Genomic DNA, 22,075 nt, shown 5'->3' with positions numbered 1-22,075 from the left:
ACTGCAGATTAAAACAATAATGAGATACCAATGCACAACTATTAAAATGACTAAAATCCAAAACCCTGACAATAGCAAATGCTGACGAGGATGTGGGACAACAGAAACTCTCATTCCTTGGTGATGGGAATGTAATGGGATAGCCACTTTGGAAAACAGTTTGGCAATTTCTAACAAAGCTAAACACAGGTTACCACAGGATCCAAAAATTGCACTCCTAGGGTAAATACCCAAGTAAGTTGAAAATTTATGTCCACACAAAAACCTGCACCCAGACATTTGTAGCAGCTTTATTCATAATTACCAAAACTTGGAAGCAACCAAGATGTGCTTAGTAGATGAATCTGGTACATATCCACACAATGGAATATTTTTCATCAATAAGAAGAAATGAGCTATTAAGATACATAAAGACCTAAATAAATCTTAAATACATATTGCAAAGTGAAAGAAGCCAATCTAAAATTTTACATACTGTATTATTCCAACTGTATGACATTCTGGAAACTATGAAGACAGGAAAAGTAAAACACTCTAGAAAACTACAGTGACAGTAAAAAAAAAAAAAAAAAAAAAAATCAGTGAATCAGTGGTTGCCAGGGATTCATGGGGAGGGAAAGAAGGATGAACAGGTAGAGCACAGGTAATTTTTAGGGCAATGAAACTATTACTCTGCATGGTTCTGTAATTGTGGGTACATCTCATAAGTTTGTCAAAACCCACAGAATGTACCACACAAAGAGCAAATCCAAATGTAAACAACGGTCTTTAGTTAATAATAATGTATTAATATTGGCTCATCAATTGTAAGAAATGTACCACACTAATGTAAGGTGTTAATAAGAGGGGAAATTGTGGATCAGTGGTTCCTGGGAGTTAAGGAAGAATAAATAGGTAGAACACATGATTTTTAGAGAGTGAAATTATTCTGTGATACTGTAATGGTAGAAAAATGACATTATGCGTTTGCTAAAATTATATAACTGTACAACACAAAGAGTGCACCCTAATGTAAAATATGGACATCAATTCATAATAACATAGCAATATCGGTTCATTAGTTGTACCATATTAATGCAAGATGTTAATAATAGGGAAACTGGGAGTGGATATATGAGAACGATACACTTTCTGTAATGTTTTTTTCTGTAAACCTAAACCTGTTCTAAAAAATAAAGTCTATTAAAAATTTTTTAATGTATCAGGGCATACATTTCTTTATGAAATCTGGTGTGTGTTCCAATTAAAAAACTGTTCAATGTAAACAGTTCAAGTAGTAAGAACTAACACTTTAAAAAGCTAAAATAAGGAGAGGCAATAAGAAAGGCAGATAAACAGTTGAAAAAAACATCCATCTTACTGGGGACCAAATAACAGTGATGTATTCTTGCGAATGTAGGTTATGTGTGATTATATTTTTCTTTCTTCTACCCCACAGTTCAGAGGCTGATGTGCTATTCTAGAAAGGCTACATAACTTTTCTCTGGGTGATTTGAAAATATTGGTTTGTTCTCACTAGAGTGATGATACAAAGCTTTAGAAAAGCTACAGAAAAATGAGGGAGAAATAAGTGTAAGTTCCAGGATCCTGTGCAGAGGTCAAGGAAGGTCTAACTTCAAGAATTTCCACCCTCATTATATTTTCATTTCTGAGTTCTAAATGGTTCCATTTCAAGTCTTCCATTGCCATACTCTCAAAAGCCCCTTTCATTTCTTTAAATATATTAAACAGACTTATTTTATATTCTGAAATAGACTATTCCAAACGGCAGTCTGTGTGGAACTGATTCTATAGTGTGTTTTTTCTATTAACTCTTGCTTATGGTGGCTTATTTCCATATGTGTTGGTGGGGTTGGGGGGGGAGTGTCTTCTTGTGAATTCATAGTCCTCAAACTTTATTTGTAGAAATTCTTTAAGGTCTACATTTAAATTGTGTTCTTCCATAGAGATTTCTCTTTCTTCTACCAAGAGCCAGGAGTACTGCCAACCTAAGACCACTTTCAACTAAACATTCAACTTGGGTTTTTGCAGGCCCTACAGGTAGTGTGAACTGAAACCCAAAACCTACCTTGTAGTTAGAAATTCTCGTGGGAGACTTTTCACCTTCCATCCACAACCAAAGCAGATAGAGACAGACAGATACAGATACAGACAAATATATAGATACAAATTTCCATCACTCCCTCTTCAGAGCAGGATTTTCCTAGTTTATCCACTGAGGTTTTAACCAGTTGGTGTGCCAACTCTGTGTGGGAGCTCTGATTTGACCTCTTCAGCTTCAAGCTCTGTCTCCTGAGCCCCCTACACATAGCCTGTTAAAGCCCAGGCTTTAGGCAATTAGAGATCAACAGATAGATAACTTGGGAACAAATGCTGCCTCCAATGGCCACTTACCCTTCCTGATTCATATTATTTTGTCATCTCTGTCCTCCAAGGAATTCCCCTACTTTTTTTGCCAGCTCAGTCATTAAAAATTACTTTAAAAAAAAATTTTTTTTTATCCAGCATATATAGGTTTGCTCTACTAAGAGGAGTTTCTCTAAACATCTAGTCTGCCATATAGAACTCGCCCACTCAAGAGACTTGGCACAGGCAACTGGCTGCAAGGCCATGTTTGCTCCTATTTCTAATATGAAACTTTATATAATTCATAATCCGAGGCAGTGTTTTTCATTTTGTTTCAGCTTTTTCCAACTTCCTTCCATGGCCTGGGAACCCCACATGGGCCTCAGTTCCACACAATGAATCTGATTTTGGTCCCCGGCCTCACACAGATCACTTGGACCTCACGTCAGTCAAACCCCAGCTTCAGGTCTGCTAAGTTTTGTGTTTCTATTGCATTTCTGCTCACAGAGTAATACATCCTGCTTTATTATTATGCTATGTCTTAAATTTTCTATATAGTTGGAACCACAGTAAGTATAAAGTCAATACATAACCTTGATCAAACATCAAGATCAAACCATTTTTTTAAATAGAATTTTCAGGTAGAATTTTATGGACTTTTTTTTTTCCATTGTCGTATATATTTTCTCCTAAAACACTAGCATCAGAGCTAGTGTGTCTAATTATGTTAATTAGACAGGATGTTAAGAACAAGAATTTAATATGTAAAGATAACCCCTGAGCCCAGCTAATCAGAGATGGAGGCCTCTGTAGTTCCCTATAATATAAATGAGCCAAAGAGCTGGAAACCAAAGACCAGGGCAGAATCCAATGATTATCAAGATATCACGATCTAGGAGGGGGAACACAGGCCCAAGAAACACAAGATGAAGGTAAAGAAGGGAGAGGACAGCCACATCTCGAGGACTGAGATCCAGGTTGCTGAGAACCACGGCCTCAACATCAGAGATCAGGAATGGGCCGACATTCGGGGCTCTTCAAAGTGTGGTCTGCTAGTCATTGCCAGGTCTCAAACTTTGTGACCAGTCTGCTACGAGATACGGAGCTATGCCAGAATTTAAATCAATCATGTCACTAAGCAACCTTTTCTTGATCAATAAAGAATGAATGGATTTTTTTTTCTGGTCAAAGTTCCTGAACCTCCCCAGTAACCAACAATTCTCTGACCAGCTCCACTGAGATCACTGCGTTAGACAATCCTTGCTTTGGCCAGAAGTAGCTTTACATGGTAACCAGAAGTAGATCTAGGATCTGTAAGTTAAAAAAAAAAAAAAAAAAAAAAATGGCTATAGCTGGTTTAGAAAATAATGCAAGTATTTAAAGACCACATTTGAATATTAATAACACTCAATTGGGAAAGAATTGTTCAGGAATTTAATGTACTAAAATAATGATACTAAAAATGACCATAGGTATTGAAAAAGAAATTAAATAGTATTACTAGCCAGCCCATGTCACCATCCAAATAATAGGCTTGAGTTCAACCTTTAAAACTTCTTGTAACTTTTATTTATGCATTCTAATTTTATATCGATAAATGCTACACTGGTTAAGTGTGTTTTATGTGTGCGAATATAGCCTATTATAATTTTTTATAATATTTATTTCACTTTATATAATTATTACATATATATTATTATAACATAATATTATATATATTATTATATATATATATTATATTATAACTTAATTATATCCTTCAATGGGATGTTGATTGCTCACTTCCGGAACCCGTAGCTGCATTTCATCCATGTAAACCACACCCATGGCACACGGCCTCAACCATGGCCTCAACTCCGAAAATGAATTCAGAAAGCAAACGGTAAGTTACGCTAAAACCTAACTAGCTTTACTATCTGTTTATAAAGCCTCTGCTCAACAATAAAGAAAAAAACAGGTAATGTTATAAATCAAAGCTGCCATCAAAATTTTCCTTTTTAAGATAACTTGCATGATATACAACATATCATTCAGAAACAGCACAATACCTACACCTTCTCTAATAATATCAAGTCTGCAATATCTCAATACATGGGAAGAATCATAATCCAAAAGAAAATATCTTTAATACTTTTTTAAATGTTTTTATTAATAGGCAGAATGCAAGATTTCAAATCCAAAACAGATTTGAAACTGAAATCTATTTTATACAGAGATTAAAAATCATAGTTGAAACAAAATAAGTCAATGAAAAGCATTCAATTAGTATCTTATTCCCAAAGCACTACAGCTAATTTTCTTCTCAATCTATACTATGCTATATTCAAATACTACATATAGCCGATAAATGTTAAAAAATTACTGGCTCATTTATTCATTCCAAAATAATTTCTGAACACCCATATACCTGTAACTGCTACATGCTGTTTCTCAACCATTAAATGATATTATTCATTTGCAAGAAGTTTGGTCAAGATTTCTACATCAAGTGTTGTAGAAATATACATATAACTGCTTCTGAAAATTGTATGTCCTGCTTGTTTCAAAATGTGTTTCTTTACCTATGTTTATAAGAACAAATCTTTCAGGCTTGTTTAACTGTTGATGTACAAATCCCACTCTCAATATTTTACAACCAAATATTTTGTGTCATTATTGCATATACATGCCATTACTTATAGAAGAAAAACAAAGGTTGTACACTCTATAAAAATACCAATTTTATGTGTCAGTGTTATCTTATAGATCTTCCTAAAAGATGTTACAAATGAAAAAAAGAAGATTAAGTAATTTCTACAGTTCTGGACAATGACACCAAAGAGAGAATATAACCACTTTTCCAACTCAGGTCTAAGTTAATATACAAATATTAAAGCACACTAATTAGTCTTCCAGTTTAACTACAAACACATCAGGCTTGTTTGGAGTTCTGTTGAATTTGGAAAAGATGGATAAACAGTTGGTAACAGTTTAAAGGTTTTAGAATAAAGCCCACGTTTATGGGTAGCCCCAAATCTTAGCTGAAAATTAGCTGAACTATACAGGTATAACTTTAAAAGGTTGGATTTAATGAAAAGTTCACAGATTGAAGTGTCAAAAGAATTGGAGATTGGCCCAAGTCTATCACTAACTAATTGTCAGTCTTTGAAAAGTTATTTAGCAATTCAAAACTGGTTTCTAACCCATGGAACTGGCCCGCGTGATGGCTAAGATCCCTTCGGCTTTCACATTCTATAATTCCGATTCTGTGGCATGTTTAACAATTGAAGGTAGACCCTCTGTCCATTCACCAAGCAGAAGAAACCCTCCAGTCTGCTGCTTGGGGTCCATGTATTCTCATACTAGGTTAAATGGCAATAGCATGTCAAAATGAGAATAAGAACACATGGACTTATCATCTTTTGTGAACCACATTCTTATCCACAATGCTCAGCAACAAGGCTCAGAGTGCTAAACATTGATGCAATAATGACAATGCAGTTCACCAAACAAGGCCAAGCTCAGTGGTTTCCAGGAAACTGAAACGAGAAAGAATGCAGAAAGAAATAGTAGAGACTTCAAATGATGCAAAAAATGAATGAAGTTCAAACTGGGAATCAACAGGAGACACAATAAAGACCTAAAAAGTATGGTCAATGCATTTAAAATGATTGGAACCATGGAAAGCTTTTCCTAACAATACTAACAAAACATCTTTGAAAATATTTTATCATTAAAGGAATCAATGAGATGACATCAGATTGATGATTCTTTCTTGGAAAATACAAAAACTAAAATTGAAATCTTCTGATTTGTGAAAGCTAGCATTATTATTCAACATCATTAAAGGGATTTTACCTAATCCTAGAAATTAAAGATGTTCTTTATTAACAAAAAATCCCCTTAGTCTTATTATCACAATGGAACACTCAATACCTCAGAAAAATTAGACCAAACATCAATTAGTGTTACTATTTATTTAACTTACTCAAAAAGTCCATCACTATATTAAAGGATTAAAAGTATATAAATAATAGAAACTGGAAAATAATAAAGCTGAGTTATTAACACATATTCTACTTCCCTTCAGATTTTTGTCAATATATATATATATATACACATATGCATTACAGTTATAGTTTACTTAAAATCTATCCAGAATTTTATTTTTATATTTTATGTCACCCATTTCCAACTAAAAGTCCTTTACTGACTAATTCATATACTGTTATTTTTATTTCCTACCATGATATTAAATGGGTTAAGATGATATAAATTATTAAGGTTGAGAGCATTTAAATTGTTTCTTGTTTGATTTACTTTGGTTTTCCTTGAGTGTTATTTCTTTGGAAATATTCCTAAAAGTGGAATATTATAGGTCAAAATGTTATAGCAACAGCTATAACATTGTTTATAGTTTTATAATAATTGATCAATTACTTTCACAGGGGAAAATAACCAATTTAAAAAGTCACTGATGTTTAAATATTGCTGTCTCCACCTCTACACCACTCCCACTAACATATATCATATTTATCATTATTTTTGCTGGTCTGATAGGAGTACATAGTGGGTAAAAGGGGGTTGAATATGAATTTTAATCACTGGTAAGGTGGAACATTACTCCTTGTGATGACTCACTCTATTTTTCTAAATGCGTAAAGGCCACTTATTGAGAAACAATAAATAATGATCTTTTGTATGCATCAATGCTTTCCATATTTTTAAACATTAATTCTGTTTATCAATGTAACACGCATATATTATGGAAAGTTGGGTTATAGAGATAAGTATGAGAAATAATGCAACAATCACCCATAATGCCAACACACTTTTCCTTTTAAATAGTGTAAGTTATAAAAAGTGAATTCCCCTTTTCACCTTCCTATCCATCCTACCCCCACTAAAAACAATCACTGTTAGTATTTGGTGTATATTGCTCCAGATTATTAATAAAAATGGAATCATACTGATCATTGTCTTTTGCAACAGGCTCTTTTTCCTAAATACTATATCACAGACATCTTTCCAAGATATATAGATCTATCTCATTCTTTTGATAGTAGTATGGCATTCTATTATGTGTGTGTGTGTGTGTGTGTGTGTGTACCTGTATACATGGGTATATATATATATATATATATATATATATATATATATATATATATATATAATAAGTTATGAAACCACATTGAAGAAAGGTAAAGTAGTCCCAGGTGATACCTGAGCATACACATTACATTTGTTTCTTATTTTAGTTATGGTCTCATAGGTACCACCAATTACCTTGACTCCTTGATTTTCCACTGCAGTCACCCAACCTATCTTCATCCCCACCTCAACTGACAACCCATTTTCTCCATTTTGGTGGACTGCTATCATTCAGAAATCATATTCTCTGGTCTGTAGGTGGCAGGCTAACTTATATATAAGTATATGACAATCTCATATTCTCCTAAAAAAGTCTTACTTCCAAAAGCAACTTTCAATAAAAGATTTTTTTAATTGTTTATCTATTTTTTAAAGTTACACTGACATTCAATACTATTTTATATTAATTTCAGGTGTACAGCATAGTGGTTAGACAGTCATACAATTTAGGCAGTGATTTCCCCTAGATCAGTCTAGCGCCCACCTGGCACTATGCATAGTTTTTGCAACATTATTGACTATATTCTCTATGCTGCGCTTTACATCCCTGTGGCTATTTTGTAACTACCATTTTGTGTTTCTTAATTCCCTTCACCTTTTTCACCCAGTTTAAACCCCCTCCCTTTGGCTACCATCAGTTTGTTCTCTGCATCTATGAGTCTGTGCCTGTTTTCTTCGTTCGTTTATTTTGTTGTTTAGAAGATTTAAATCAATTAATGCTAAATATTTAGGAAGCACACAAACGGATCTTTAGAAACTATAAATAACATCATTTCTCACCAAAAATAAGTAGGCCAAGAACCACACACCAAAGCACAAGGTCATCTAAACCTACTCCTTTGATTTTAAAGTAACGAAACCAAGTCTCTAAGTGACTAAATGACTTGTTTAAGGTAACAGAGCTACTGACAACACCGAAAAAAGGACTCAAGTCTCCAGATTCCCAATCTACGTAGTGCCTAGAGGTTTGTGAGGCTTTACAATGGGCTTTACAGAGCTTGAGACAGATACAGTATCTTCCCTCAAAAGCACACACAGTACAAATATGATTTATAGGATATTATAAAATACTAAGCAATTGAAACATAAAAACAGTACAGATCAACACACACCTGCCTTTATCAACCAGATACTATAATATATGAAAGTATTGACTATAAAACACAAAACTGTGAAATTATTTCTTGTATGAAGGATTTCAAACATTTTGCCCATAAACATTACTGGTTGTAACAAACTTATCATACTTTCATTATCAAAAAACAATATCCATCATGAAAAGGAAAGTAAATAAGTACCAGAAAAGCAGTATAGCACAGTTGTTAAAAGCTAACTATTTGAACCCTACCTCTTCCACTTTCTAGCTATATAACCTTAAGGAAGTTACTCAACCTCTCTGTGCCTCATCTATAAAATGAAGATAGTAGTGTTTATCTCTTAGATTGGTTATAAAGATTAAATGACTCAATAAATTGTAAAGTACCTGGAACAGTACCTGGCACATAGTAGGTATACAATAATTGCTCTGCTCGACTTCTATATTATTCTTTTCTACTTAAATACCAACCAATCTTGATATTTATTATATCTCTTTAAGTCTAGCCAACCTTCATATGACACTGGAATAAAATGTGAGACTTTAATTTTTTGAATCAAAAAATTAAATAATGATAGAGACATGGTAGAAAAGAACAGACACATGTCCAAGGCATAGGACAAATGATTAGAAATCAGGAAAACTGAATTATGGAGAATGATAGGCTTTGCCTAACTTGGATTGGCAGGTGCAGGGTGAAAAGTGCCAACAGTTTTCAAAACCAGTCATACCAACACCCCATCACCACCACCAGATCTACTGACCAAAAGTCCCTTTACACTTCCTAACCATTCCTACTACTTCTCCATTCAATAGACTCAAGAAGAAAAAAATCCCTCAGAAAATAAAAATAGAGGTCTCCCTGAATATAATTCCCATGAAAAGTAAGTAAAATTGAATTATAAAGAGAATTATAAATGCACAATGCATTTATTCCCTTTATATCCATTGCCGGACTCTCATTAGGTAGATATGGCAACAAAGGAGACATACTGGTTAAAACTTCATGAGGCATGAAGATCACCCAAGATAACAGGATTAAATTTTTAAAACAGACTTACCACATTTTCCTTCATCTTTCTCAGATTTTCATCTATCTCTCTCAGCCGATTTTGCTGATCCCGTTCCTCTTTGGTGTTCCGAAGTACCTTTTCTCCTGGAGTTATTTCCATATTTCTATCACCACCATTAAGGTCAGGCATCTAATTTAAAAAAAAAAAATGCACGCACAGACTGAAAATGTACCATCACACACTGCTCTAAAGGAACTGAGTCTTGAAGGTTGACTTTGTTTCTCAAACAATACTTGCTCCCTTAAAAATTATATTTATAATTCTCTAAACTCTTCCTATTTTAGAAGCGAAAGGTCCAATTGTACATAAAACAAGGAGGGAAATAAACTCAATCATATGGAAAGCAGGAAGTTAGAGTGAAAGAACAGTGGCCTGGGCTCTAGTGTACTTATCAGCTTAAAATCTTGGCCAAATCACAATTTCTCTGGACTTCAAGTTCATCATATACAAATAATAATAATAAAAACCCCTTCCCTTCCATGTTATGAGAGAAAGCTCTGTAACAGTGAAAAGAGGACTAGACTTGGCAGAGTCAAGAGTTTTGAATCCTGGCTCTCTCTGGTTCCTAAGATGACCTTAGGGAAATCAATTAACTTCTCTGAGCTTCAGTTTCATCATCTTCAAAATGATAATAATAATAATAAAATAATATCTCACCTAAAAGTCATCACAGTACATAGTAAGCATATAACCAATCTTAGTGCCTAGCAAATATGAGCTGAATATGTCCTTTGAATATTATTTAATGAAAGTATTTTATATTATCAGCAATATTTGAATTCACAGAACCCTATTCTCCCAAAGTTAATATTATTTCTAGGTGACACAGATGAGTATTTCTTGACAGTAAGCCAGTCTTATAGCTATAACCAAACTTCCTATATTTTGCCCCATGGATCTCCTACTCTGTGTCGCCATGTAGGTGACTGGCCTCAATGACATTTTTGAAGTTGCTCAAGGCACAATCCTCCCACATCCTTATTCCTTATATACATTTGGTCATCAAGAATAGTCACCATTTACTTTCTAATACCTCTTTAATCATGGCCCTTCTCTCTCTCTCACTGCCTCATCCTCGCTCACTTGAATCTGTAGTTTTCAAATCCCAGTGTGCTATAGTCTTACCTGCAGAGCCTGGGAAAACACTCAAAGGTGGAGAGATTCTGATTCCCCCCCGAGAGATTCTGATTCAGTAGGGAAGGACAAAGGACTAAGAAACTGAAGCACTACTACTGGAGAATCTGAGGACTGCCGACTTGAGCCACGACTTGAGCCTCTTAACTGGGCTTGGTGTGACCCATCTTCCCACCCATTCCACCCTTTGCAGAGAAGATGCAGAGCAAGGTGCAGAGTCCTCACTGTTTTGTGGCCTGGGCCCTGCCTATCTCATCTCCCATTGCTTGCATCTCAGACCCAAAGCCTCAGCAATATTCATTACAGCTAGTTCTCCCCCACCCCAGGCCTCCCTCCAACTCATCATGGAGACTCCTACTCTTTTTGAGCCCAGCACAAACATATTTCCACTATAAATTATTCCCTGACATACACAGGAAGGGCAATTATTCTCTCCAGCATTCCACATGTTCCTTGTATTTACCATACTGTCACTGCCCAGACAGGGACCATGGCTGGTCCCACTCTGTATCCCAACACAAACTATAATCCTGAAACTATATTAGCACTGGTACCTGGTGAAGGCCTGTTTCCTGGTTCCTAGTGAGCCATCTTCCTGCTATGTCTCACATAACAGAAGGGAGAGGGAGCTCTGTGGGTCTTTTTTATAAGGGCACTAATCCCATTCATGAAGGCTCCACCCTCATGATCTAATCACTGCCCAAAGGCTCACCTCAAATACCATCACATTTTGGATTAGATTTCAATATATGAATTTTGGGGGAACACAAACATTCGGTCTATAGCCCATAGTGATCTGAAAAATTTCCAAATTAGATTTCATTTTTAAACAAACATCATTTGTTAAAAAGGACATCATTTTAATAATCTACAACTATAATTTTTTTATTTAATCTTTGGGTAGTCAAAGAAAAGAGGCAGAAAGAAAAAAGTTTGTAAATCAGACTTCACCAATATTTTTAAATTTTGCTTATCCACAGCCACCACTAATAGACAAGACACAGACTTAGAGAAAAGTATCATAACACATAAGTCTGACAAAAGATTTGAATCCAGTGTATATAAGGAATTAACACAATTTAATAAAATAAACAAGACTAAATAATCAAAAGACAACCCAATTTTAAAACTTGAACAGATGCTTCGTAAAAGAAGACATCTGAATGACAAATAAGCACATACAAAAGTCTTCAACATCATTAAGTCATCAGGGAAATGCAAATTAAAATCATAGTGAGATATCACTACACAGCCACTAGAACGGCCCCAATGAAAAAGTTTGTTACCACCAAATTTTGGAAAAGTGTGGAACAAGTGGAACTCTCTTACGTCGCTGGGAAGTATATAATAGTACAACCACTCTGGAAAACTGGCAGTTTCTTAAAAAGTTAAACATTTGTCTATTCTATGACACAGCAATTCCATTCCTGAGAATCTATCCAAGAAAAATGAAAATGTATGACTTAAAAGTTTGTACATGAATATTCATAGCAGCTTTATGCTCTGTAGCCAAATGTCCATCAACATGAGAATGATAAACTGGTGAGCACCTGACACAAACGGGTACAATCAGACGTTGCTTGACCTTTGCCTTGTAGTTAGGTTTAGTCAGTGGGGGTGAGGAGTATTAAGAGATTGAAGGGCAGGAGGACAGAGTTTGGGGTATTTTCTCCTTCCCCTCCCTGCTTTGGCATTATGGTTTTGGCAGTGATGTATCCCTGAGGTGCCCATCAGGAAGATTTTCTTAGATTCATCTGCATATTCACGCTCAAAGACAAACAGAGGCCACACTTGGAGTCAGTCTACTCAGAAGGATTTAGGACAGGAACCACAGCAAGGCAGTGTCAGGTGTCTCTCTTCAGTGGGAGTTTTTGCTGCAATCCATGTCATCACAGTACAGGTACAAGGGGCAAGGAAACTACCCTGGCTAAAAGCTTCATATCCCATAGGAGCATCATTGCTTGAAATGACCCCATGGATACAGCACCCAAGATCTCAGCAAGAGCCACTCCCAGCTACAAGCATCAATGCACTTAGGGGAGCCCAAAGTATGGTTTCCCCATCAGGTCTGTATAATTCTCCCAATCCAGGGGTCATTTTTAGCATATGTGTGGTTGCCTCCCAACATTGTTGACATTCCAACTTTCATCAGATTGTCGGGGGAAAAGTTAGGAAATTAACTACAGCTCCAATTCTCATGTTGACAGGGAAGGGTTTGTTAATCCTTTGCCCAGGCCCTCAAAGATTACAACTTTGGATGGCCAATTCTTTGATCATGGCTCTAGATCTCCCTAAGCTCCAATACACTTTTCCTTCCCCCTACCCTCTGTTGCTAGTCCCTGGGTGTCCCAACACCCCTTACTGGATCCTATCTATAAGTAGTTCCTTCATTTAACTATTTTCAAAATCCAAGTTGGATGTTTTTTCTGTTTCTTTCCCAGAACTCTAACTAGTATACTATATATGAATATGTGTATGTATCAATATATGTATGTATGCATGCATGTATGTATGTATGTGATCAAACAATATAGGGAATGTTTAAGTTTAAAAGAATTTATTACAGTAAAAGACACATTGCCATTAATCCCCCTCAAAATACTCCCTTTTACTTTAAACACATTTATCCCATCCCATCGTTCTTGCCATTTTCTGAAGCAGTTCTGGACGTCCTCTTTTGTGACTGCCTTTAGTTGTGCTGTCATGGCTGCCTCCATGTCCTGAGTCATTTTGACTTTGGGGAAGAGTTAGAAGTCACTCAGTACCAGATCCAGTGAATAAGTGGATAAGGACACACCATAATGTTTTTATTTGACAGAAATTGCCATATACCAGAAGCAATGTGTGACACGAAGCACCGTCATGACGGAGGATGATTTATGGCACACTTTAACACACACATTCTCTCAACCGTAGCTCACACCCAACTGACTACACCGAACAAGATGAAACTTGTCACACACTGTCACTAAGGTTCGATGTGCTGCTTCCTGTATTGAAGATCTCTGCCTTTCCGTTGGACAGCACTCAGCAGCAACATTCACCATATGTTTTGATCACAACAGAAAGGTTCCATGTCACACATCACTTCTGGTACAGTAATTTCTGTCAAAAACATTACGGTGTGTCCTCATTCACCTTATTCACCGGATCTGGCACTATGAGACTTCTGGCTCTTACCCAAAGGCAAAATGACCATGAAAGGTTAAACGTTTTGAATCAATTCAGGACATCGAGGCAGCCAGGACAGCACAATTAATGACACTCATGAAAGAGGACTGCCAGAACTGCTTCAGAAAGTGATAAGAAAGATGGGATAAGTGTGTTCAAAGCAACAGGGATTATTTTGAGGGGGATTAAAGGCAATGTGCCTTTTACTGTAATAAATTTTTTTATTTAAACATTCACCGTATTGTTTGATTACATCTCGCATGTATGCATGCCTGTATGTATGTATGTATGTGTGTATGCATTTACAGTGAAGTAGACTGGAAGAAAATTTAACTTGATACTAAAAATCTTAATTATTTTATCTCACTTTTATTAAATGTTTTTGTATTTCCTGAATTTTCTATAATAAACATGTATTAACTGCATAAGCAGAAAAAGTCAATTTTTTTATTTTTAAGAAAACAAAAAGATGATTATTCTACCAAGTCTATTTTTATTCTGCTGTGACAATGTGACTCTATATCCAAGAGGTACTGGCCTGAAGGTTAGATTTTAACCCCAGTTCTACTGGTGTAACAAGCTGTGTACTTTTGAGCAAGTCACTTTCTCTTTTGGGGTCTCAATTTCTTCTAATAAAGTTTCCTCAAACTCTAATAGCTTATTAGAGTTTCCTCAAATTCTAATAGTCTGTAATTCTCTATAGTTAAACCTAAGGATATGTAACATCTTTCCTCAGTCATGGTCTCTGATAGCGTAACCGTACAGTTCAAATATCTGAAGGATAGCATGTAACAAAAGCAGAGGCTAAGAGGAAGCAAGAAAAGTCGTCATCGATTCTGGCCAAAATTGCCTGGTGACATATTTAAGAACCTCTGTGGTGCCAGGAGAGGTTCTATTGTCACATCAACATACCAACCAGTACTGTCTGTTTTCACGATCAACGGCAGATAACCTCGATTCCTATGATAGAAATGTTTGAGCAGACTCTCTGACCATCCATATTGTTTCAGTGTTTCCGAGTCATATAGAAATGTTTTTATTCAGTAAAAGTAAAATTCAGTTCAGTAAAAGCTCTCATGATATGCACAGAATATCTAAGGAGCCACAAAAAGAGAACTGTGCCTGAGGTCAATAGATATTTGTTGACTTGACTAATTGATTGCCAAGGGATTCTAAGTTCATCCTTAGAAATATATCTGTAGTGTTGACTGAGCCAACAGGGGTCTTTGAAGTAAAGTAAACTCATTCCCAAAAGCCAAATACAGAGGAAATTACTCACATATATTCATAAGTTATTTGATATGCAAATAAGACATGAGTTAAGGGCAAGAAAAACACAAACCTGCCTAAATAAAGCCAGCTTGCCCTGTGTTTTCAAGCTAATGCTATACTTTTCCAAAGGCTACTGCTATTTCGTATCATCAGATAGATCATTTGGTTGGCAGTACTAAAAATAGGGGAAAAAATCTTTCAGCCAGATTGTTTTTATCATCTTGGCATATTGCCATGAAATGAAAGAAACCTTGACTACACAGGAGGCTTAACATAGGGAGGGGAAAAAGAAGTATAAATATAAACTCCAACGTAATCTGTAAAACACAAGTGGCAAGAATTCCCCAGTTTTAATTGGGAATGATTGATAGGTTAACGTAAGAAGCAAGAACCTCTGAAGTAACTTCTTGTTTATTACTCAGTCCAGATTTCCATGCTATTACGAGTGGCATACTTCTGTAATTTTTGGAAATGAACAGATGGTCAATAAGATTTCTGTGTTTGTGACTAGCATACATAAAAAAATCCTAGATTCCTGCCTTCAACCTGTATATTAAGTAATTCGAAGTCAACTGGACGGCATGGCCATTATTGGAACTCTGCAAATTCCTGAACTCAACAATACAACTTCTAGATTACATGTCAAACAATGTTTTATATTTCCTCAGTTTTAGCTAATGTTGAAACGGGAAAAGGCAAAAAAACAATTAATTGTTGCTGTCAGCAATAGTACATATGCTCTTGGCAAAAAAAGAGATAAATACAACTACAATTTTCCTCAATCAAAGTTTGTTGATATTTTTTGTTAGTCTTACCAAATTGTGCACCACTGAATCAGTATTTTAGGAGCAAGAAAAATAAATCAAATTAAGGAGGGCCTTTCTATTCAGTAAAACGGCTTGCTTTGAGAACAAAGAAATACCTCTTGTCGATGAGAGCCATTTCTGAAGACCGTCTCCCAATGAGCAAAAAAGAAAAAAAATCTAACCATGAACTGAAATTCTAGGTTTAGTAAGACTGATTGCATAAGAGACGAATAAATTACACTTTTTGCAACGCCAAACTGAACAGAATTTATTATTGAATCCAGTTGGTAAGGATTTAAGAAACTGAATGCTTACATAATTCCTATATCTTAGATATTTCTGGAGAAAGCTGGAATTTAATACAGCTACAAATAAGAACTACAGTACTAAATTATGGAACCTTACTCAATTTTATGGTGGGATTTACAATACATGGAAAGAACGAACTGATTTGTTGGAGGGTTAGGCGATGGGTACAGAAAGGTATGCACAGTTAAACCACAGATCTTAAGAAAAAAAATGCTTCAATTAGTTCTCTTTGCTAAGATGAAATGAAAATAAAAAACAGATGTAAAAACTACAACCACATGATATTACTCATGTGACAGCAATAGCAGTAATATGCCATTCTTTCTTCTGAATGTGACCACATGCTTTATTTTACACTAAGGAAATCAGATACGTAAAACCAAATCTGCTTTTAAAACATTGCCATAAAGTTAAGAGCCAGGGCAGGGTGTCTATATGAGAACATCATAATCAGCAAGCTCATAAGGAAAAGGAGGTTTCTTCTCTGCCTCTTTCACAACCGACACTTACTTAATCTCTGAGTCATGTTTCTGGAGTCCCACCAATTACTCTGACTCAGGTACGTTTAGCATCCTTGGCTTATGTGCCTACCAATTTAGCACCTTCTAGTTGCCATAGATGGGTTAGTTAGAAAGTCTGCATGTTTCAACTTGTTTGGGAAACTGTTTTCTTGACCCAAAATTTCAAAATCTCCAAAGGAATTTTTTAAACAGCATGCCTTCATCAAAGAATCTTTTCTTTCTCCGTGCTCCTCAAGCATACACCTCCTCTACTTTTCGTAAGATCCGTTCCCATATTGTGGTATTTTCTGCTCCATTGCATCGTCACTCCACAAGTTGCTCTGTGTTTACATCCTACCTTGCACAGTATCCTACAAGCTGCTGTAAGGTCAGAAATGGAGCCACATGCTAATCTGGATGCTTCCCATCTCCTATACATAAGCAGGCATTCGACCACGTTTTGATGGCCCGTGCAGGGACTAGACAAGTAACATAAATGCATGCGGTGGGTTTCGAGGCTGGCAGTACAGTAGGAAGTGTGGATACTGTAGCGAACTGGAGAGTTTGTGCTCCATATAAAGCAGCAGATGCTACTCAGCTCAGTCCTGTAGTTGGCCAACCAAGGATTCAGGCCTAACGTTGCCAGATTTTCTCATTTTTCAAGAGAAACAAACATGTGGATTTTCATATCGGTTCACCCAATTTTTAAATGTTGGCTAAAAAAAGAAAAGAGTGTGAACCTTATGTGGGCTAAAGGAAACCCAGCAGTGAGCCAAATTTGCCCTGCAGGCCACCAGTTTTGCACCTCCTGCTGTCTAATGGGCCTCTGACCCCTTCTGCCTCATTCACTGCCTCTCCCTCCTCTTGTCCCTTACTTGTGGAAATGTACTTTCTTGATATTCCTTCTGGAAGTGCTTGCTCTCTGTTGTCTGAATCACCGTAGCACTTTGCTCATAGCCCTCCTATTGCGCTGCCTGGTACCACTGTTACCTACTCGCATGTGTAATCTGTGCCTCCCATGAGGAAATAAATTCCTTAAGTCACTTGTTATTATTATCATATCAACGGTTGAATTCTGTGTCAGACACTGTGCATAGCACTTCACATATATTAACTCACCTACCCTTTCAAAGAACCCTAAAGAATACTATTCTTATTACTATTTTATAGATGAGGAAACCGGGGTTTGGCGGGTTTCTAATTAATGCCCAGGTCCTCAGAACTTGAAGCGAGGCTTTAGACTCCACGGTTCTGTGTTTGCCTGACTTATCTTTAAGTGCCCTATAATTCCTCGTACACAGTGAGCACCTGATTAATATCTGTTGAATTGACTGTCAAAAAACAGACATTTATATTCCACTTAACAGCTGTTTTTCTTAAGGAGCATGGAGACAAATTACTGATGAGTTAATGGTTTGCAGAAGGGTTAAAAATCAAAATAACATGAATATTCACTATGAATACTTGAGGTTGAGCAATAGATTGGACCCCATTCATCAGCTGAATTGATATGCTAGGTTTATCCGTGATACTTTTCAGCGTATTTATTCAAAAAGAATTCCAATCCAAAAATAATATCTGTAAAACAATTTGCCATGTTAGCATTTCTGGCTTGAAAATTCAATGTGCAATGCTGGTTTTAGTTAGAAATGAGGAATGCCAAGAGGAAATTGAACAAAAGCTCAAAAGATATTTTTTGCACACAAGAAGCATTAATTATTTCTTTTCAAGAACTATGATACTATAGTTCTGTTTCTGCATCCACTAGGAGTCCCAAAATGCAGTTTTCTCTTTTTTCTCTAAATATATGTTGTCTCACATAAAATATATATTCTCTCAGTATGTAACAACTAAGTAATGTACTGGTTTTCCCTTTTATTATCTTTTAAATATTTTATCAGAATCACAAATGTGAACTCTGAAAATGTGACAATGATGATGATGACAGAATCTGACCATAGTCATGCCTTATTTGAAGTCCTAATAGCTAAACAAATCTCTAAATTCTCAGTCTTGCTTTCAAGAATAACATTTGACAGCCATGAAAAAAGACATTTTCTATCTTTAGGACCATTATTCAGCTTTGAGATATCAGCTATCCTTGAAATCTAACAACAACAACAAATCAGCTGTAACATGAAAAGAACAAAGAACATCTCGGAACAATTTGATTCCCTCATCTTGGCTTCCTCCTTTTGAGAGATGGCACCCAGTAACAAATAAACTAGCAATGTAATTAGGGTCAAAGTCCCAGGGTATGTTTGGGTGGAGACAGAGATTCCAGTTCTCTGTTTTCCAAGAACTCCAATCCCAATCTAAAAATTAGTGGTTTCCACTACCATCTCTATTGCTGTGTAAAGGGCTGAGAAGCAGCTGTGCCTGATCCTTAAAAGCATAACCTAAGGAAGCTGAGTTGGCTCCATAAAGATTTGCCAGTGACCAAACTTTCTTTGGAACATTTTAGCACTACTCTTTTCCCCTGAGGTCGTCTCAACTCTCCCAAAGCCAAATCTTTAACCCTCAATTGATAGATTGGAGAGAAGAGTCACTATAACACAGAATTATTACCTATAGACTACTGATATATAAATCTGTTTAAGGGCCAAGAAATCATATGCATGTAAGAAAATGACTTGGGGAAGTGTTTACAAAACCAGCAGAAGGTTAATAGAATAACATATGACCTGCCATTTTCTCTTCAGGTGAAAACTACCACCCAACCCCAAACCAGATCCCATGAAGTACTGAAATATAGGGGGGGGAGAAAAAAATTTTACTTTCCCAAAGCTGCTATTATTCTTGTTTTTCTACACCTTCTACTAGCTTTGTAAAAGAGTATTTGAAGGAACTATCGAGAGAGGAAACACGTTCATTTCAAAACCCTCACAGTAGAGAAGGCATCAACCGACTGAGTTTCACTACGTAACGTTATATTAAAAGAGCTAGAAGAATGTGGCAGAATAAGGGACAAATGGCTTCCACTGCTAATACCCAGAACTAGAAGAATGAAGAGAAATAAGGTTCTTAAAGGACTAATGAGTGCTATATCAGTTTTCTTCCCTCTCCTCTCTCCTGATCATGATCAAGAATTAGCTTAAAATCATAAAGAAAGAACAGTAGAAATATTTCCTCAGTGACCCCATCCCAGCAAATTGCCTACTGAAATGAAAATGAATAGAAGTGGCAGTCACCAAAGGAAAATACACACTGTTAGGGAAATTACTGTCACTGTAGTTGTAGTCATGGGAAAAGCAACTGGGAAGGAACCTCTTTTGTTATTGAGCAGATTGTCAAATACGAACTAGCTTTAGCACACATAAACCTGAAGTCTGCATGCTCTTGAGTTAAATATACCTGATTGTTCTGATTTTCAAGTCTTGAAGAAAAGCTGGACGATGTAGAGAAGGCTGCAGAGAGCTCTTGGAGTTTTGTATCAATCTCTGCGAGCTGCTGATGCTGAGGGCCCGCAAGTGTGTACCCTTCTCCTGGGACCAGCCAGCCAGACTGATCGCCCTAGGAGGAAACAAGGGTCATCAGGTCATTCCCACACTACATTTCCCCAAAACATACCTTTCAGACTGCTACACCAATGCTCAGGGCTTCACACAAACAAGTAAACACAACAATATAAAACAAAAACACAGAACCAACAGTGGGATAGTGAATGAAAAAAATTAAATGGTTTATAGTCTCATTATCTGCCAACTCTGTATAAAGTATCTTCTTACGTGTTATGGGTTTTTTCCCCCTGTGGAATAAATCTTAGTGTCAAGAGTCTGGTTGTCATAACATTCTCATTTCTCCACTTTGAAAAAGTGGTTGTGATGTGTTGAACAGGGAGAAATCATGGTTACCCTATAATGGACATGGTATTTTCAAAATACCTGAAAAGTAACATAGGATCTATATAAACTCAGGTGTTTGGATTTTGAGTTTGGTCATCTAACTCTTCATTCAACTAACACTAGTTTCATAAGAGGTTAAAACTCATTCATAACATCCATTCAAAAATCTCATACTGAGTGTCTACTGTGTTGTAGGTATTACACTGGGCACTCGTGATTCAATATGAATCTCACAAGTTTTTGCCCTCAAGGAATCCTCAGTCTCCTGGCAGCAACGATTTTAACGAGGTATGAAGTGTGCTGGTAAAGCTCAAGGCCCCACAGGAACCAAGGAGGGTCATCTAACCTCTCTGTTAGTTGGACAGGAGGGGACAGTGGTTGGAGATGGCTTCCTGGAAGAAGTAATCAATCCTAACCACATCGTAATCACAGAAACAACATGACTGACTATGCACTTAAAACCTGGAGCTGGCAAAGGCAAAACTGGTGGCAGAAAACAGTTAAGAAGCAAAAGCCATAATCTAGAATAAAAGTGATGGGCGCCTGAATTCAGGAATGTTTCCTGGGATGGCAGAACATAAGACAGATTCCAGAGACACTTAGGAAGTAAAATTTACAGAATTTGGAGATAATTTAATAGAAGAATAAAGGAGGAGGAAGGGTAAAAACCAAATTCCTGATTTTGTCAACTAGAGGGATGGTGGTCATATTAACCAAACTAGGGAACACAGGACACATAGTAGTAGGTTTGAGAAGGAAAAAGGTGATGAATTCTGTTTGGGACCTTCTGGTATTCACAGATGTCCTTAGAGTATCCACAGATCATGTTAGGTAGTTAAATATATTTGTCTGACGTTCAAGATAGAGATGTGGGTTGAAAATAAGTGTTTTGGATTCGCCCATCTATCTATCTGTAGTGGTTAAAACTCTTGGACCATGGGAATGGGTGAGGGAAGCATGTAGAACAAGGACAGAAGAAGCATTGAAGAACACTTTTAGAGTAAAGGAGCAGGTGGAGGGCAAGGAAACTTAAGAATTTTACACTCTTTAGTTTTATGACTCAAATACCAGGAATTAATCCGTAGGTGGTAACCAGAAGAAATACAGGCAAAAACTTTACAGAAAGATGCCTATTTGTCTCCTTCTGCCCTCTGTCTGCAATCTCCCTTTCTGCTTCTGTGAAATCAAACACTGCATGAGTCTTGATAGGGGACAGGTCCCCATCAGACACTCCTTCTCCTTACCCACTGGCATCAAGAAGACAAGCAAATGACCTCGATTCAGCCAATCAGAAGTGAACACGCTGGACCTTGACTCATGAGAGAGAGAGAGATGCAAAGATGCAGGGAAAGTGGGGAAGTGATTCAAGCAGTAGCAGTGAGTAGCCAGTGTG

General features: G+C 36.5%; 1 protein-coding gene across 2 annotated transcripts in view; it reads right to left on the bottom strand.

The window, feature by feature from the left end:
- FSIP1 (fibrous sheath interacting protein 1) overlaps nt 1-22,075 on the bottom strand; it is a 162,900-nt gene that overhangs the window by 92,261 nt on the left and 48,564 nt on the right. Inside the window, exons 9-10 of one of the 2 annotated variants that reach the window (XM_033108714.1) lie at nt 20,192-20,350; nt 9,634-9,774 (exon numbers count right to left, since the gene is read on the bottom strand). In XM_033108714.1, coding sequence (XP_032964605.1) covers nt 9,634-9,774; nt 20,192-20,350 — 300 coding nt within the window. The remainder of the gene's footprint in view (nt 1-9,633; nt 9,775-20,191; nt 20,351-22,075) is intronic. The other variant, XM_033108715.1, reaches the window with a different exon arrangement.

Source organism: Rhinolophus ferrumequinum, chromosome 6 (genome assembly GCF_004115265.2).
Source record: "Rhinolophus ferrumequinum isolate MPI-CBG mRhiFer1 chromosome 6, mRhiFer1_v1.p, whole genome shotgun sequence".
NCBI classification, from domain to species: domain Eukaryota; kingdom Metazoa; phylum Chordata; class Mammalia; order Chiroptera; family Rhinolophidae; genus Rhinolophus; species Rhinolophus ferrumequinum.
The sequence above is the reverse complement of the archived record's forward strand: the minus strand, read 5'-3'. Positions and strand labels throughout refer to the sequence as shown.